The sequence below is a fragment of the Hyperoodon ampullatus genome, assembly GCF_949752795.1.
Source record: "Hyperoodon ampullatus genome assembly, chromosome: 8".
Taxonomy (NCBI): Eukaryota; Metazoa; Chordata; class Mammalia; order Artiodactyla; family Ziphiidae; genus Hyperoodon; species Hyperoodon ampullatus.
Genome location: NC_136921.1, coordinates 95885843 through 95902475, shown reverse-complemented (window position 1 = coordinate 95902475; position 16633 = coordinate 95885843). Strand labels below are relative to the sequence as shown.

General features: G+C 38.4%; 1 protein-coding gene across 3 annotated transcripts in view; it reads left to right on the top strand.

The window, feature by feature from the left end:
* Window positions 1-16633, top strand: part of CERKL (CERK like autophagy regulator) — a gene marked incomplete at both ends in the record, with an annotated part of 157570 nt that overhangs the window by 121378 nt on the left and 19559 nt on the right. For 2 of the 3 annotated variants that reach the window (XM_079709980.1, XM_079709979.1), the window contains 5 exons: window positions 14105-14179; window positions 15170-15347; window positions 15427-15486; window positions 16057-16082; window positions 16178-16286. In XM_079709980.1, the coding sequence (XP_079566106.1) occupies window positions 14105-14179; window positions 15170-15347; window positions 15427-15486; window positions 16057-16082; window positions 16178-16286 (448 nt within the window). Of the gene's footprint in view, window positions 1-1434; window positions 1499-8105; window positions 8249-14104; window positions 14180-15169; window positions 15348-15426; window positions 15487-16056; window positions 16083-16177; window positions 16287-16633 lie in introns of all 3 variants that reach the window. The other variant, XM_079709978.1, reaches the window with a different exon arrangement.

The following is a 16633-nucleotide window of genomic DNA, read 5'->3' as shown; positions in this document are numbered from 1 at the left end:
TAATTTGCATCAGTGTATAGTCACATTTCACCTGCAAGATGAAAGGAAGAAATAGGCTATTATTTCAAAATTTCTCCTAAGTAAAAATAGCATTCAGCTACAAGATAATTTTAAGGCTAATTTTGTTTTGGATTCGAAAAGCTTTACCAAAGTAAGCTTTGGAATAAAAGCGAGACTTGATAAACTGATTCTCAGCATAAATATTTCTTCCTAATATCCTTAATTATTTTTAATGTGTGTTTGTAAGACATTTTATTATTTTGCTTTTTAAGGTTGCAACTACTTGCTGAAGTTATAGATGAATGATCAGCACACAATCATTTATGATCACCTAAATTTATTAATATTAATATTTTATATTTCATTTTCTTGTAGCTTTCTTCTGAATAGAATTTAATAGAGAGAGGTTTTATTCATGTGAATGTTAACGGCATTTGAATAAGCTGTGGGAGAATTACAATGTAATGCTGCTGGATACAGAATGATTCTTTTAGACGCCAAGGCTGATAATTTTTAACAATATCTAAAAGCATTGTAGGAAAAGCTTGAACCATGCTGGCACCAGGGACAGACAGGCATGAAAGATTAATGTAATCTTGCATATAATGATGCACATTCTTACACAAAAACATCCATCTGCAGTGTCATGTCAGTCAGCAGAAATCTTTGATGGGTGGGTACAGCTGGGCTGTCTCTTCTGGCAAAGCTGCCCTAGAAAATGCTAAATGTGGTTGGGATGCTTGGTGCCATCTGCAGTGTGCCAGTTTATCCTGTCTTCTCTGGCATTTACAACACTGCATAGGGCATCATGACTGTAGAGGCAGCAATAGGGAGTGACAGATTCATTTCCTCAGAGAATCTGGGCTCTGGTGGGCCTGTGTGCCACCCTCCTTGGCGTTGGGTCTGTTATCCTTGGTGTTGGCTTTGCTTCACATTTTCACATCCAACTCCTCCTCTTTTTAGTCTAGCAGTTCCAGACACACATTCTTCTAGTATGTAAATCTTACACTAACCTTTCAACTAATTTATTCATGTAAGGTTGCCAAAGTGATTTAACATTGACTATTTGGTGCCAGCTAATATGCCTTATTTTCAAAATACTGCTGCTCCTAGGCTTCTGATTTAAAGGAAATGTGTCTTATTTAGGGAACACTAAACAGACAGGCACCAAGATAAATTATCTAATGGGATATCCCCAAATGACTTATGTAGTTGGAACAAATATATGACCCTCTTTTACATAAAGCTGTAAAACACAACAGGCAAGTAACACTTAATCCTCTTTCCCATGATTAAAATATAAATATTCAAGAATAAATGTTGTTTTATGACCTGACCATATGTTTAGCATATTATTTTGCCAAACCAAGTTAAAAAGTGTAGATCATTTGTTTAAAACTTTCATCTTTTTCTGTGTGTTTTTTTTTCATATAGTAACAGAATATGAAGGGCATGCCGTGTCACTGCTAAAAGAATGTGAACTACAGGGATTTGATGGGTAGGTTGTATTATTAATCTATAAATGTCATATGGCTTATGTTATTAAATGTTTTCATTAGTTTTTAGCCACATATTTGAGACTTACAAGTTTTAAATGTTTGTGATGTATGTAATTAGGCTCTAGTTCATTTGTATCTGTGTAATAACAATGCTGATAATGTACAATGGCATAGTCATCCACCTCGCAGGATCGGGCATAGGAAAGCCAAAGGAGGGCTATAAATATAAGTACTGAGAAATCACAATGTATCACCTTATTCTTACCTAATGTGTATACATTTGCCTCTGTAGTCCTTAATTCTTGGCTTTAACCCTGTGAGTATATAGAAAAGCATTGGTGGAAGATATTATATTGATTGTGTGATATAACTATACTATGATCCTTTTTTGCAAATTTATTGATAGTATTAATAAATAACCAGCTACCCACTGGTTAATTTCGATATGTTTGACTGAGTGTAAATATTCTGTAAAAACAAATATTTTTTTTCAGGATGAAAAAATATGCTAATTTTACTTATCTTCTATAATTTAGTAGCTACCAAATAAGTATGTTATTCACAGTAGGCATTAGAAACTGTTGTTTGCAGTACATTGCTGGAGTGTGTAGAAATTGTTCACTGGCATGCAAACATTAGAAACAAGGCAAGTGACATATACTTTAATTGACATTTTTAAAATTTAGGTGAATCAATTTGCTAAAGTGCTGGATTGATGTACAAGACTAAAAACATATTCTTTTAGGGAAGATTTTTTTTTCAAGGGTGGATATTTCAGAGTTTTAAAAGGTGGCAGGTATGTGAATTATTTGTGTAACATGGTAATGGGCAGGGGGGCAACAATACACTCACAATATCAGGAAGGGCATTTGGGTTTTTCAACGGAAATGAAAGGCTTTGCTCTTCCCGAAAAATTATTAGAATGTGTTAGAGAGGAAAGTGATGCAATCAGAATTAGTAGGGTTGTTTTTCAGAAATGCTTAATATTTGTTGGTGAGAAAAGTATTATTGGATGAAGAAGAAAGTTTGGTAAGTAAAACATAATTTTTCAAAAAGAAATTTATTTTTTTGGAATTTTGGAATTTTATTTTTTTATACAGCAGGTTCTTATTAGTCATCCATTTTATACACATCAGTGTATACATGTCAATCCCAATTGCCCAATTCATCACACCACGACCCCCACCCCCCGCCGCTTTCCCCCTTGGTGTCCATATGTTTGTGCTCTACATCTGTGTCTCTATTTCTGCCCTGCAAACTGGTTCATCTGTAACATTTTTCTAGGTTCCACATATATGCTTTAATATACGATATTTGTTTTTCTCTTTCTGGCTTACTTCACTCTGTGTGACAGTCTCTAGATCCATCCACGTCTCTACAAATGACCCAATTTTGTTCCTTTTTATGGCTGAGTAATATTCCATTGTGTGTACATACCACATCTTCCTTATCCATTCGTCTGTCGATGGGCATTTAGGTTGCTTCCATGTCCTGGCTATTGTAAATAGTGCTGCAATGAACATTGGGATGCATGTGTCTTCTTGAATTATGGTTTTCTCTGGGTATATGCCCAGTAGTGGGATTGCTGGGTCATATGGTAATTCTATTTTTAGTTTTTTAAGGAACCTCTGTACTGTTCTCCGTAGTGGCTGTATCAATTTACATTCCCACTGACAGTGCAAGTGGGTTCCCTTTTCTCCACACCCTCTCAAGCATTTGAATTTAATTGAAGGGAGCAAATCTAGATGGCAATGTTGTATAAATACTGAGCATGAAGAATATGAGGTAGGAGATTACTTCAGAGCTTTATACTTAGAGCTAGACAGATTGATTAATAGGCTACATTTAGGAAATTATCTTGCAAGTAGACAATTTAGGAAAAGTAATTGGGGGAATCATGCCTACCAGCTACCTACCTTAATATGCTGCATAGTCCTGAAGCACAGCTTGTGAGTATATAAGAGATGTTGCATTGCAAATAAGTCCTTGCTTCAAAACGTGATTATATAAATAATAAGAATAACAGGTATTGTAGGTATTAGACCTGGTCTTGCCTGTCAACGTTATGAAATGTTCTGATAAATGTGGTATCTATAACTAAGTTCCATTGGTAATTAACTATGCAAGGATCAAGAAGAACTTTGCAGAATGATGAAAGACTATAGCTTAAGCACAACAAGTAGTGTTTTTCTCTTTACCTGAACATACTTAATTCTTGTTTATTCCACATGGCAGGTGCTGTTATTTTGCAGTGTGGCAGTGCAAGATATATAGATCCTTTAGTTATTACCTACATTTTTTTAAACCAAGTAGTTTAGCCTAACCATTATGTGAATTGAGTTCCAGTGAGTTCACTGTGTCTAAACTCTATAGCAGGGGTCCCCACCCCCCGGGCTGAGGACCGGTACCAGTCTGCGGCCCTTTAGGAACTGGGCCATACGGCAAGAGGTGAGCAGTGGGCAAAGGGAGCGCAGCTTCATCTGCCGCTCCCCATCCCCGCCATCGTTTGCATTACCACCTGAACCCATCCCACCTCCACCGCCCCCCGTCCGTGGAAAAATTGTCTTCCACAAAACAGGTCCCTGGTGCCAAAAATGTTGGGGACCGCTGCTCTACAGCATGCTGAATTAATTAGAACTTATAATAATTTAAAATTTCTATTGCAAGTTGTCTAATATTTCTAAGATCCTTTAAATAGCTTATTTATTTATTTGAGCCCAGTCTTTCCAGTTAGGAGACAAAGTGGTGGTTGGGATAACTATGTTAATAAAATAGTAATTTTAAGTGACTCTACTTAGAATTACATAGAGAAGTATACATATGAGGAGAACAACAGAAACAGTTTCTGTAGGCACTTCCAAAGAACAATTCTCTAACAAGTAGAATTGTTTGAAAGTGGAAGACACTACATTCATGAGTTCCCTGTTCCTGAATCTGTTCAAAGAGTGGCTATAGGAGGACTTTTTGAGAAATTGATACAAAAGACTCAAGGTCGGGATAAGGTAACCCCAGGATTCTATGGTATTTTGATGAAAGAGGAGCTCAACTTGAGTCTGAAGCATCTCTGCCTGACTCTAGTGGAGCTCTTGGTAGGGAGTGACTAGGAAATCATCTAAAGCTTTTTAGACACAGACCAGACAGAGAGTTTTAAGATCCAAGAGAAATTCTATGTATATTTTTCAGTAAAGCAAAATGATTAGTAAATAATGTTTAAGAAGATTATTTGTTACGTTTTTGGAGTTTTTTTAATGAGTTGCATATGTTTCTATGAAGACACATTGTGACATATTCCTAATGCCAACAGGAACAGTGTATCAGTTCTCATGACAGCTTGTGTGCAGCTCCAGGGTGTTCTAGCAAATACTCTCAGATTCACTGCTAGAGCTTGCAGGGGCGTCCGTTTCCATATTGACCCCTCTTTACACTGGGCATGAATAGGAAGTTTTGTAAAGGCAAAGAAAAGTGTAATATTGGGTGTATAGACTTGAAGCGGTAACAGTTGGATTTATGAATGTGAAAATGGTTAAGCTAATCTGTAGCTCTTATGCAATTATACATATACTAATATTTTCCTGTTTATTTCACAGCATTTTTAAATTTTAATTTGTTTAATTATAGTTTTTTCCTTCTTTTAATTTCACGAGAATCTAGACATTATTTGGCTTGCACTAACATTTTATCACCACCATGACATCTGTATTACTAAATAAGGTTAAAAAAAAAGTATCTCTTTTCAAAAAAAATTTTAAGTCAAAAATGCAATAATAAACATTTCAATAATGATATGGGTTGATAGACAAATACACAAACAGCCATTTAAAAAATTTCCTGTCACTTTTTTAAAAAGAGAAGTAAGATATTAGCCCCCAGTTGTACCTTTCTAGACAGAAAAGCTCTACTTTGGGTCATGGCAAGAGAGAGTTTACTTATTCTGAAAACACAAGGTGTACCACTTGTAAAGGTTTATGTTTTAGGGCAGCTCTTAAGTGTGGTTAAATTAACTCATTATAAAAAGTGTATTTTTTGCCTTTTCTTGTAATATCTAGACTCTTTTGGTATGTTTGTATCAAGCATATTCCCTAGGTTGAGTAACTATATCTTGAGATGATCTCAGTGGTCTAGTAGTTGTCAAGATAAATAAATATATTCCTTTCTCACTTATTTAATTCCACAGTGATTCTACTGGTAAACTGATGTCCAAAATAATAAAACTCTCATAAGGCTATTTTCATTAGGTTTTATGTATAAGAAAGTAGTCTAATATATCAAATAGTAGTGTAGTTTCTAAGGCCAAATTGTCTTGGTTCAAAATCTCATTCCATAACTTACTATAGTATGACCTTGGAAAAGTTGCTTAATCTTTTTATGTCTTAGTTTCCTAATCTGTAAATTGGGAGTAAAAGTATCTATTGCACACAGTTATTGTTCAAATTTAAAAAGTTAATACATGGAGAGTGCTGACAACAGTGTCTGGTACATAGTCATTGTTCACTAAATGTTACTTTACTGTTGTAATTATCACTTGTTATAGTTTCAAAATATTTAACACAGAATGTGTTATGACAAAATTGCAAAGGTTTTTGTAGCAGAGCATGTCCATAGAAAGGCCATGTCTACTAACTCTAGCAATGAGTTAACGTGCTATAACTGGATGCATGATTCCAGGGTTCAAGTGTTGACATACTATATGGAAGAGGCAAGTTCTTTGTAATAAGTTAGATGCTGTGTTGGAAGACTTTACAGTCCCTTTCAGGCCACATACACCTCGGTTTGTAGACAGGCATGGAACTGGGAGTTATAATTAAGTTCACAGAATGTTTGGAAATCTGCGCATAGAGGTCTTTGAAATCATACAGATAAGGTTCAATTGAAACCTTGGCTTCCCCATATATAAGGATGAGGCTAATGCTTACTTTACAGAATTCTGGGAATTTAACAGAAAAGAGCCAATGTATTACCTGATGTGAAGTTGGTCCTCAGTAGGTATAATCACTTTTATCTGAATCAGTGACCATACTGATGGCCCCTGGAATCAGTTCAGACAAAATAATACCCCCAGCCAAAAATGACCTGGGTCATATCTCATAATCTGGAGTTTCTTCTAATTAGGATGGACCTGGATCGCCCAGGCTATGTGCAGCCCTAGCGCTGAACCCCACCTAGGTGCCGGGGCTGGAAGGCTGAGAGGTAGAGAGAGTTGATGCAAAAAGTATTCTCAGCCTCTGGATTCACCAACTTCTGGAGCTTCCTAAACTTAGGGAACCAGGACCCCCTGCTGATTATGGCCCATAAGCTGTTTTGTTTGGCACATACAATTTTTAAATATATTCAGTGCTAGTTGTGAGTGTTTATAAATTAGGAGACTCTCCCCAAAATCAGGACCTGAGGCTTCCCTAGAAAAATCAGAAGATGTGGTCCTGTAAAGCCTGCCTCCTGGATGATGGGAGTGGGCTGGTGCTGAGAAGCTGCCTCTTCTTTAGACTGAGCAGACTTTTCTGCTCCTGCTGGGCCTTGGAGGCCTTGGGGCGTGACACCTGCTCTCAATAACACAAAATCTTTTCCTTTTGGGTAAATTGATGTGATTTTGATACTTAAGGTTATTTTGCATCTTTTATTTTTTATTTTTTTTGCGGTACACGTGCCTCTCACTGTTGTGGCCTCTCCCGTTGCGGAGCACAGGCTCCGGACGCGCAGGCTCAGTGGCCATGGCTCATGGGCCCAGCTGCTCCACGGCATGTGGGATCTTCCCGGACCGGGGCACGAACCCGTGTCCCCTTCATCGGCAGGCGGACTCTCAACCACTGCGCCACCAGGGAAGCCCCTATTTTGCATCTTTTAAACATGAATGATTATGACAAAACTTCTGATATATTGTATGACTTTCATGGATTCCCACCCCACCACTCCTGTAGTGTACATATGGTGAGGTCTTAAAAAAATATTAGTAGTACTGACTAGGGTCAAAGGGTAGTAACACTAATTTTAAAAGTGCCATATCGCAGTAATGTCCAGGAGATGAAAACTAGTTCAGGTTTGCAATTAACATTTACATACTAATGATAATTAGCAGTTCCTTAAATTAAAGCCTCATACTTTTTACATGATTTTTATTGCTGTCTGTCTTTTCAGAGCTATATTGAAAATTAGCAGGATTTTATGACTTTGGCTTGTGTTAGTTAAATGAATTGCAATGACTATTATTAACATAAACAAGATGAGGATAATATGCTTTGGGATATTAACAGAGCAAAATTCAGTTCAGATGTGAATTAACATGTTCAAGTGTTTAATGCCTCTTAACCCATTTAAAAATATTTTGCCTATGGGGTATCATCTAGGTATGATATTTGTGAAGTAAACTTTATCAGAGCAGTGCTAGTGTCCTCTTATCCATTGACACATGTTGAAGTGTTTGAAGGTGTGAGTAATCACACACACAGAATATATAAAATTAATATTGGTTTGGCCAAAAAGTTCGTTCGGGTTTTCTCATAAGATGTTACAAAAACTTTTTGGCTAACCCAATATTTTAAAGTCAAAATTTCACGAATTATCACCAATTGTTTTGATGTTGTTCATTCTTTGACTTAATTTCTTCTTTTCTAGTGTGGTCTGTGTTGGTGGAGATGGATCTGCCAGTGAAGTAGCCCATGCTTTGCTGCTTAGTGCCCAGAAGAATGCCGGGGTGGAAACAGACAGCATCCTGACTCCTGTCCGAGCTCAGCTTCCACTTGGTGTGATACCAGCAGGCAAGGGAGGGGCCGTGGATTTGCCAAGTGGAACCCCTCACCCATCTTCCCCTGGTTTACTTCCTAACCTAGGCAGTGTCACACAGAGTTAAATGCACAGACTTTGAGTTTGAAAGACCCACGCTTGGCATCTCCACTAGCACATGTGAGACTCTGGCCAAGTTATTTAATTTCTTTGAGCCTTATTTTTCTAATACATAAAAGAGAGATAACACACATGACACTCACTTTATTACAAGGTTATTATAGTATTAAATTAGATAGCATACATGCAGGGTTTAATACATAGTTAAGCAAACAATAAATGGGACCGTTATTCTACCTTCCCATATGAAGGTCTAATGATCACACAGTCCCAGATGTGAAATTTTGAAACAGGGCCATTCCAGTCAAGCTGCTTATAATTTCTTGGGGGGTAAAATGTGGTAACTCCATTCCCATAGTTGAAGTGTAAACAGATAAGCTTGAATATGCCAAAAGGATTCATCCTGACTGCTGTATCTCCAGCAGCTCGAACAGAATATGATACAGTGAACACTCAATAAAGATTAAGTGAATAAATGGAAAGAAGACATTATAGAGCAAGTACCACTTGAATTGCACCTAAAAATAGGTAGGACAATATTTTTTTTCTGGCCTGAAAGATGGGAATGAGTTATTTTCTTGGCTACAAAAATAATAAATAGCAAGGCAAAATCCAGGAATGTTGAGGAATAGAAAACAGGCCATTTGTTTGGTAGTACTGGTATCAAAATAGGTCCAAATCATGGTGGCTCCTGGATGCCACAGGAGGGGGTCTGAATTGCAGTTGATGAACAGTAGGGAACAATGGGAGGTTTAGAGCAAGGGAGCAACCTGCTGGGAGCCTGTTCTAGGAAGATTCCTGATTAGGGGAAGGGAGGAAAAGGAAGTGGAGGTCAGAGCCAGGGAGAGCAGCCAGAGCAACACTGGGATCCAGAAAAGACGAAAGTATCTTTTGCAGGTTTATTATATGAGTCCCTCCTCTCAAATTATTATTGAAACAAACAGTAGTGAAGGAAAGTGACTTTTTTTTTTCACTTTAGAACATCACATGTTATTATCTCTACAAGAAAAGCGGAAACAATTACAGTCGGCCCTCCTTTCCTCTGCATCCTTGAATTCAACCATCCGGGGACCATGAAGTACTGTAGTAATTACAACTGAAAAATATCCACATCTAAGTGGACCCACTCAGTTCAAACCCGTGTTCAAGGGTCAACTTTATTCTTTCCTATGAAAATAGAAGACACATGGTTGCACATGGTTGAAAACAATAGCAACATTCTATCCATTTGTTGACCAGAGTCATTTAGTATGGGTTTCAGTATATTTAGTATTGTTAATTGACAAAGAGCAAAAGACATACCAATGCCCTTCTAGAGAAAAAAGTCTTTCATAAAAATAAGAATTTAAAAGGAGAGGGATATTGAGATATATCCTGATGATTGTAAAACCTGTTAAGAAAAATCTGTGAGAATGACCCCCTTAGGTAGAAGAGAACAAAATGCATCAACTCAAAAAGATGCATTTGGGCTGCACTTTGACCTTTCTGTGTCACTTTAGAAGTGCCGTCTGTAATGGTGGAAATTTCCCAACATTTCCTTCTGTGCAGAGTGGATGTGGCTTAGGTCACTGTTTCTCTTCCTTAGTACTTACACCCCTGAAGTCACTCATTCACTGCTCTGCCGCAAAAGTGGAAAGATGCGTGTCCCCACGGATCTTCATTTGACATAAAGTGAATAGCTAGCTAGAAAAACTGGTGGTTATGCTTACATTTTTAATATGTAACTCAGATGTTATAAAGGAACACATTGAGTTTTATTATCATTATACTTTTTAAGCATATTTCTGATTTTGAAAGCATTTTCTGGATACAGTGGATATGTAGAAATGCCATTGGAATACTTTTTGTTTAGAAGATACAGACTGTTGCCAAAACTTTAGTGGTTGTATAGAGTTCTAGCTTGTGAATTCCATCTAATAGGAAGAGGAAGTCATGTGCAGGATGTATTTAATGTGAGGACTCTATGTCTGGTCAGGGCTTTGATAATGAATGGGAACAAGAGCTAGGCAGGAAGTTTCTAAGCTAACACAGAAGAGAGTCTGCCTTTGAAGCCATTTGCCACCTGGAGAGAGACACCCAGAGGGAGTGTTTAGTAAATTACTCCACTGAGCCAACAGACTAAGCCGCTGAATTATGGTCAGACTCAGATGGATCAGATGTGGGGAAGCCTGTATTTGAACTGCTGGCCATTAGCAACGGTGTTTGTTGCTATGGGAACTGGTGCTAAGGAACTATACAGAGAGATTCCGATTAAGGGCATGAGGGGGAAGATAGGGAAAAAAGCCAGAGAGGACATAAAAATAAAAAAGCAATCCAATTGTTGTAAAACAAGGCTCAATCCACATACTGATGACTGGGAACCATATATTTCTATAGAATTCACATAAATAAATTCATGCTTTCCAATTAATTTGAGGAGAATAAAATATTGCCAAGGGACTGTTAAATTTCTATGATATTTCAGGCAAAGAACCAAAGTGTAGGTGCGGTTTTCATGAGAATTTTAGATATGCTTGACTAGGAAGTCATTACATCACATTTATCTGTTTGGATGTGGGAGACATTAATGGCCTTATGAATATTCATGATGTCTGGTTAATTAAGTTAATTGTTCTGCAGAAGTGCTTGCACTTCCAAGGACATTTTTTTTTCTTTTTGCCTCTGTAGTTTCTGCCTGGTTCTTCTATCAGTCATGCTTTACATGAGCTGCTACTTCGGTCCTTACTCATTGGATGTGGCACATTTTAGCAGGTTTGGGGTGGCGGTGGTGAGCAAAGTTGCTGGTAGTGTTAAGAAAAATAACTTTTTAGGCTAATTAAAATGTTTACCTTGAGGTAGAACATGTATAGCTTTTGTGAGAATGCTAAAATTACATAGTTTTTATTTATGTGAGCAGCATGTTCTTTTGGCATGTAGATATCTTTTTGGATGGATCCCGTTTTGTTTCTGGAAATTGTACTCTTTTAGATTATTCAAACAAAAATATGGAGCAATCTAGAGTTTTATAATTTTACATCTACTTTCTTCATGAACTTTCCTTTTAAATTCAGAGTGTTAAAAACGTTCTTAAGAATTAAGGTACAGGGCTTCCCTGGTGGCGCAGTGGTTGAGAATCTGCCTGCCAATGCAGAGGACGCGGGTTCGAGCCCTGGTCCGGGAAGATCCCACGTGCCGCGGAGCAACTGAGCCCATGTGCCACAACTGAGTGTGTGCTCTGGAACCGGCGAGCCACAACTACTGAAGCCTGCACGCCTAGAGCCTGTGCTCCGCAACAGGAGAGGCCACTGCAATGAGAGGCTCGCATACCACAACGAAGAGTAGCCCCTGCTCACCACAACTAGAGAAAGCCCGTGCACAGCAACGAAGACCCAATGCAGCCAAAAATAAATAAATAATCAAATTTAAATAAATAAATAAAAATAAAAGGCACAAAGTTACAAGCAAGAATATTAAAAAAAAAAAAAAAAAAGAATTAAGGTACAGGTCAAGCAGAGTAGAAGATGACTAAAATGATTTTCTGATTTCTGGTCATGTCTGTCATCACTGCCAAGTTCAGTGGAATTAAAGAAACGTGGCAAAGTTGCAAAGCCTGAGAAGACATAGAAATAAAAAAGCAACGTCTAGCATTCTAGGAGGATTTGTGCTTTGGCATACTTAGCATACTTCAAACTCACAGGGAATAAATGGTCTTTATTTTCTTGAGTCATGATATGTGTCATTCTCTATTGCACATGACAACATTACATTTTGTTGTTTAATAGTCTTTCTAGAGGAATGCTTTTATGGTCTACTCTTAATTAACCATGGTAATGGAGGAAATGTGTTTCATGGAGTACTGTAATCCATCGATAATCTTAAATATCTCACTCTAATTATGTGGCCTCCTCCAAAACCTTTACCATAAATCCGATTGGGAAGCAAAATTGATTTGTTTTTGCTTTTTTCCCCCACCCATTCCAAGTTAATTAGTATTAGACAGCCAAAGGGCAGGCTGTAGAGGGTCAAAGAATAATTGGAAAAGCCTAGGTAATTGACTCCTGGTAAAGATCCACTGAGGAACAGGTTTCTGGATCACATTTTCTCAGACCTTAGGGTGCATACAAATCATCTGGAGAACATGCTAAGACATGGGCACCTGGGCCCCACTCCCAGCTACTCCCTTTCCATTGGTTGGAGGTGGAACCCAGAAATTTCCCTTTTTTTTTTTTTTTTTTTTTTGCAGTACGCGGGCCTCTCACTGCTGTGGCCTCTCCCGCTGCGGAGCACAGGCTCCGGACGCGCAGGCTCAGTGGCCATGGATCACGGGCCCAGCCGCTCCACGACATGTGGGATCCTCCCGGACCAGGGCACGAACCCGTGTCCCCTGCACCGGCAGGCGGACTCTCAACCACTGCGCCACCAGGGAAGCCCCAGAAATTTCCCTTTTTAACAAGTTCCCAAGTAATGTTGATGCTGCTGATCCTTGAACCATATGTTCTGGAGGAGGGCCTCTCCATATACATAACCTGAGGATCTTATAAAATGCAGACTATACCTCGTTAGGTCTGGAGTGGGGCCTGAGAATCAACAGTGTAATAAACATGGAGGTGTGACTATTGCTGCTGGGCTGTGGGACATATTCTGAGTAACAAGGGTCAGAACGTAAACTACTGTTTGATGAATCAGTTAAAACCAGTTTACCAATTGGTTAAGGGGGACGTTTCTTTGCATTGGTTTCACTAGAGGTCTGGAAATCATGAATGCTTAGATAGGTGCCTCACGATTACTGTTGTTTTAATGACAGTCTTGCTTGATAATGACTTCATTGACTCAGCTTCTCCAGCTGAGCAGCCCAAGCATAATACATCCGATCAAAGTGACACAAACCAAAGGGATTACATATGACCACACAGGAAAGTTCCTGATTAGCTAGCCTTTGCATTGATAGCTATTGTACACGGTACATCCATGCTTTCACAGTTCTTGGCTGTTACTGGACTTAAATCAAGAAAAATGTAGCTTCTTAATTTTAAATGCTTTTTACCTCCTGGGAATGGCAGGGGCTAGCTGGTATTTTCCCCTGCGGAACCAGGCCTTTACCCCAAGATCTCAGACACACACAAATGTTACAGGGGCCTGACTTGAGAAAGCTCTTTCTCTCTGTAGGCTGGTGGAAAAAATTCATGTGGATCTTAACTTATCTTAGTGATTATGGAAATCAGAAACCTATAATGTCTCAATACACATTCTCAAACTATGGCAAACACCATGGGATGAAGAGTTTTCTTCATCTAGGGTACCATTTTTCAGATAATAGAAGTGATCTCCATTTGGTTGAGAGCTTTAAAATGTATTTAAAGCATATCTTTTGTACTTTATAGTGATTTTATACTTTTTTCTTAGTTATTATTTGGATTTTTTGTGTTTATGCATTTGTCTCTGCTTTCCAGAGCCATCCTTCTGCTCTTGGTGCTCATTTTGGTAAAGAAGCCTGTTTATTAAAGTTGAATGGGGCAGACTTTGATATAACTGGCACTTTTTCAGGTAGAAAATAGACATTCATGATGGAAGAAGCTGTGAGCGAGTAGATACTATAACTTGTTTCCTAATTTTTAAGTTATTTAAAGATTAAATAATAATTCAGTAGCCATTCAATGTGCAAAAAACTTATAAACTTCCACTTAATTTTTCATTTGAACATTACACAGTGACATCTCTATAAAGTAGGAGCAAATGGTTAATTTAAAATGTTTGCTATACTGATCATACATGTTTTAAATTTGATTTGACAGGATCTACTAATGTATTGGCACATTCTCTTCATGGAATTTCTCATGTGGTAACTGCAACTTTGCACATTATAATGGGTAAGAATTCTTCCAAAGAAGTTTACGTTTTGTAAGGAAGTTTCTATTTATATAAGGAAGGCTATTTTATATCCTTCGGGCTTGTCTAAGACAGATTCTTTATCTCTCAAAGCAGAGAAATGTTTGACTAAAAACCAAAAGTCAGGTAGGCAAAGCTTCACTATTTTGACTGCTGATCTTTTCAGAATACAGGTGCTATAAAGAGTAGTAAGTGAAGTTTTACTATAATCTTTTTTTTTTTTTTTTGTGGTATGTGGGCCTCTCGCTGTTGTGGCCTCTCCTGTTGCGGAGCACAGGCTCCAGACGTGCAGGCTCAGTGGCCATGGCTCACGGGCCTAGCTGCTCCGCAGCACGTGGGATCTTCCCGGACCGGGGCACGAACCCGTGTCCCCTGCATGGGCAGGCGGACTCTCAACCACTGCACCACCAGGGAAGCCCTACTATAATCTTGATAGAAAATAATACAATAATGTTCAAGATCACAATTTTATAACCAGGTCAAGAAAATCCATGCATACTGATTAAATATATCAGGTACTGTTGTTTGACTACCAGAACTCTAGGACTAGTTATTAAAAGAAAAAAAAAAGCACAAGAAAAAAATTTTTAGCCAGTGTCCTTCCACTAGACCTTTTATTATCTCAACTGATGTAAAGCATGTAAGCTCTAATAAATGCAAATCTGTTAAATCTGAGTTTACTCTGCACATGTACTTCAACTTCACTTCCTTAGCCACGTTTTGTTTAAAATAGCAGTAAGCTGCAAAATTTACCACTTTGTGTCTCTTCCCTTGGTACCTGAAAAAGTTATAAATGGCAATTGCAGTAGTTGTAGGTAGTGAGAGTGGAAGAGAAAATAGGATATTATGGTATAAAGTAGCCTGACATTTTCTTCTTCTTTGAGTAAATAAATATGCTCTCCTATGTTTGCCATTTTGACACCTGGCTCTACTTACTTGCTGACTGACTAATATTCAATATAACATTCAAGGGCACATACAACCAGTCGATGTCTGTACCTTCAGCACCACTGGCAAGTTTCTTCGCTTTGGGTTCTCAGCCATGTTTGGCTTTGGTGGAAGAGCTTTGGCTCTGGCAGAAAAACATCGATGGATGTCCCCTAGCCAACGTATGGATTTTGCTGTCATTAAGGCACTGGCAAAACTTAAGTAAGTCTTTTTTTCTTAACCCCCAAATTTCATATCCCAGAGTCAATGAGTGCTAATAACAAATTTCATTACATTTTAGGCCAGAGGAATGTGAAATATCATTTTTACCATTTAATGACCCTCAGGATTTAGAAGAAAGGTAAGTGAAAAGCTCAAAGTAATACAGGAATCTGTATCTTTCTTTGAAGCATAAAACAGTTTGATATAAACAATTTCTTAGACTTGTGATCTTTGGTTGTTATTCTATCGTATTAGTGAAGAATATAGAATCATGGGGTCCTACAGATTCTGTTAGGCCACGTAGTTTGGCATCTGTCTTCAGAAACAACTTTCACTCCATCCGTCCATCCATCCATCCATTCAATAGCTGTTTATTAAGTACCTGCTGTATGCCAAACACCTTGGATAAAATATGCCCACAAACAAAATCCATAGTTTCTGCCCTCATGAGAATTTCTAATGTGGAATAAAAATATTACTCAAAGCCACACAAAGGAAATGCTCTAGTCTTAAAAGAAATTTTGAAAATCATTGTTACTGATGAATCAATGAATCAACAACTAATGCAGTGACAGAATTGTTCACATATTTTTACTTACTGCTGAATCTAATATATATAATGTTGGGTTCTCTAATCATCTCATGTTTAATAGGTGCTATTTTTCTGTATGTGATGTGATGTTTCTTTGTCTTGTTTTCTTACTTTTAGGAGGGCACAGGGATCTCCAAAATCTGGTGAGTATGAAGTTACCTCCTTGAGAACTGAGCAGGGCTCTATTGACATTTTGCTCTGGTGGGGGAAAGTAACCAATCCCTTCTATTACCTTTAGACTGTGATGATCAGTGGCAAATGATCCAGGGTCAGTTCTTGAATGTCAGCATTATGGCAATTCCGTGCCTGTGTTCAATGGCACCTAGAGGCTTGGCACCTACTACCAGGTTAGTAAGCGTTTTTATTGAATCATTGATACTTTTCATTCATTCATTTGTTCAGTTATTTATTTATTTTTGGCTGAGTTGGGTCTTGGTTGCTGCGTGCGGGCTTTCTCTAGTTGCGGTGAGCAGGGGCTACTCTTCGTTGGGGTGGGCGGGCTTCTCATTGTGGTGGCTTCTCTTGTACGTGGGCTTCAGCAGTTGTGGCTCGTGGGTTCTAGAGCGCAGTCTCAGTAGTTGTGGCGCACAGGCTTAGTTGCTCCACGGCATGTGGGATCTTCCCGGGCCAGGGCTCGAACCCGTGTCCCCTGCATTGATAGGCAGATTCTTAACCACTGCGCCACCAGGGAAGC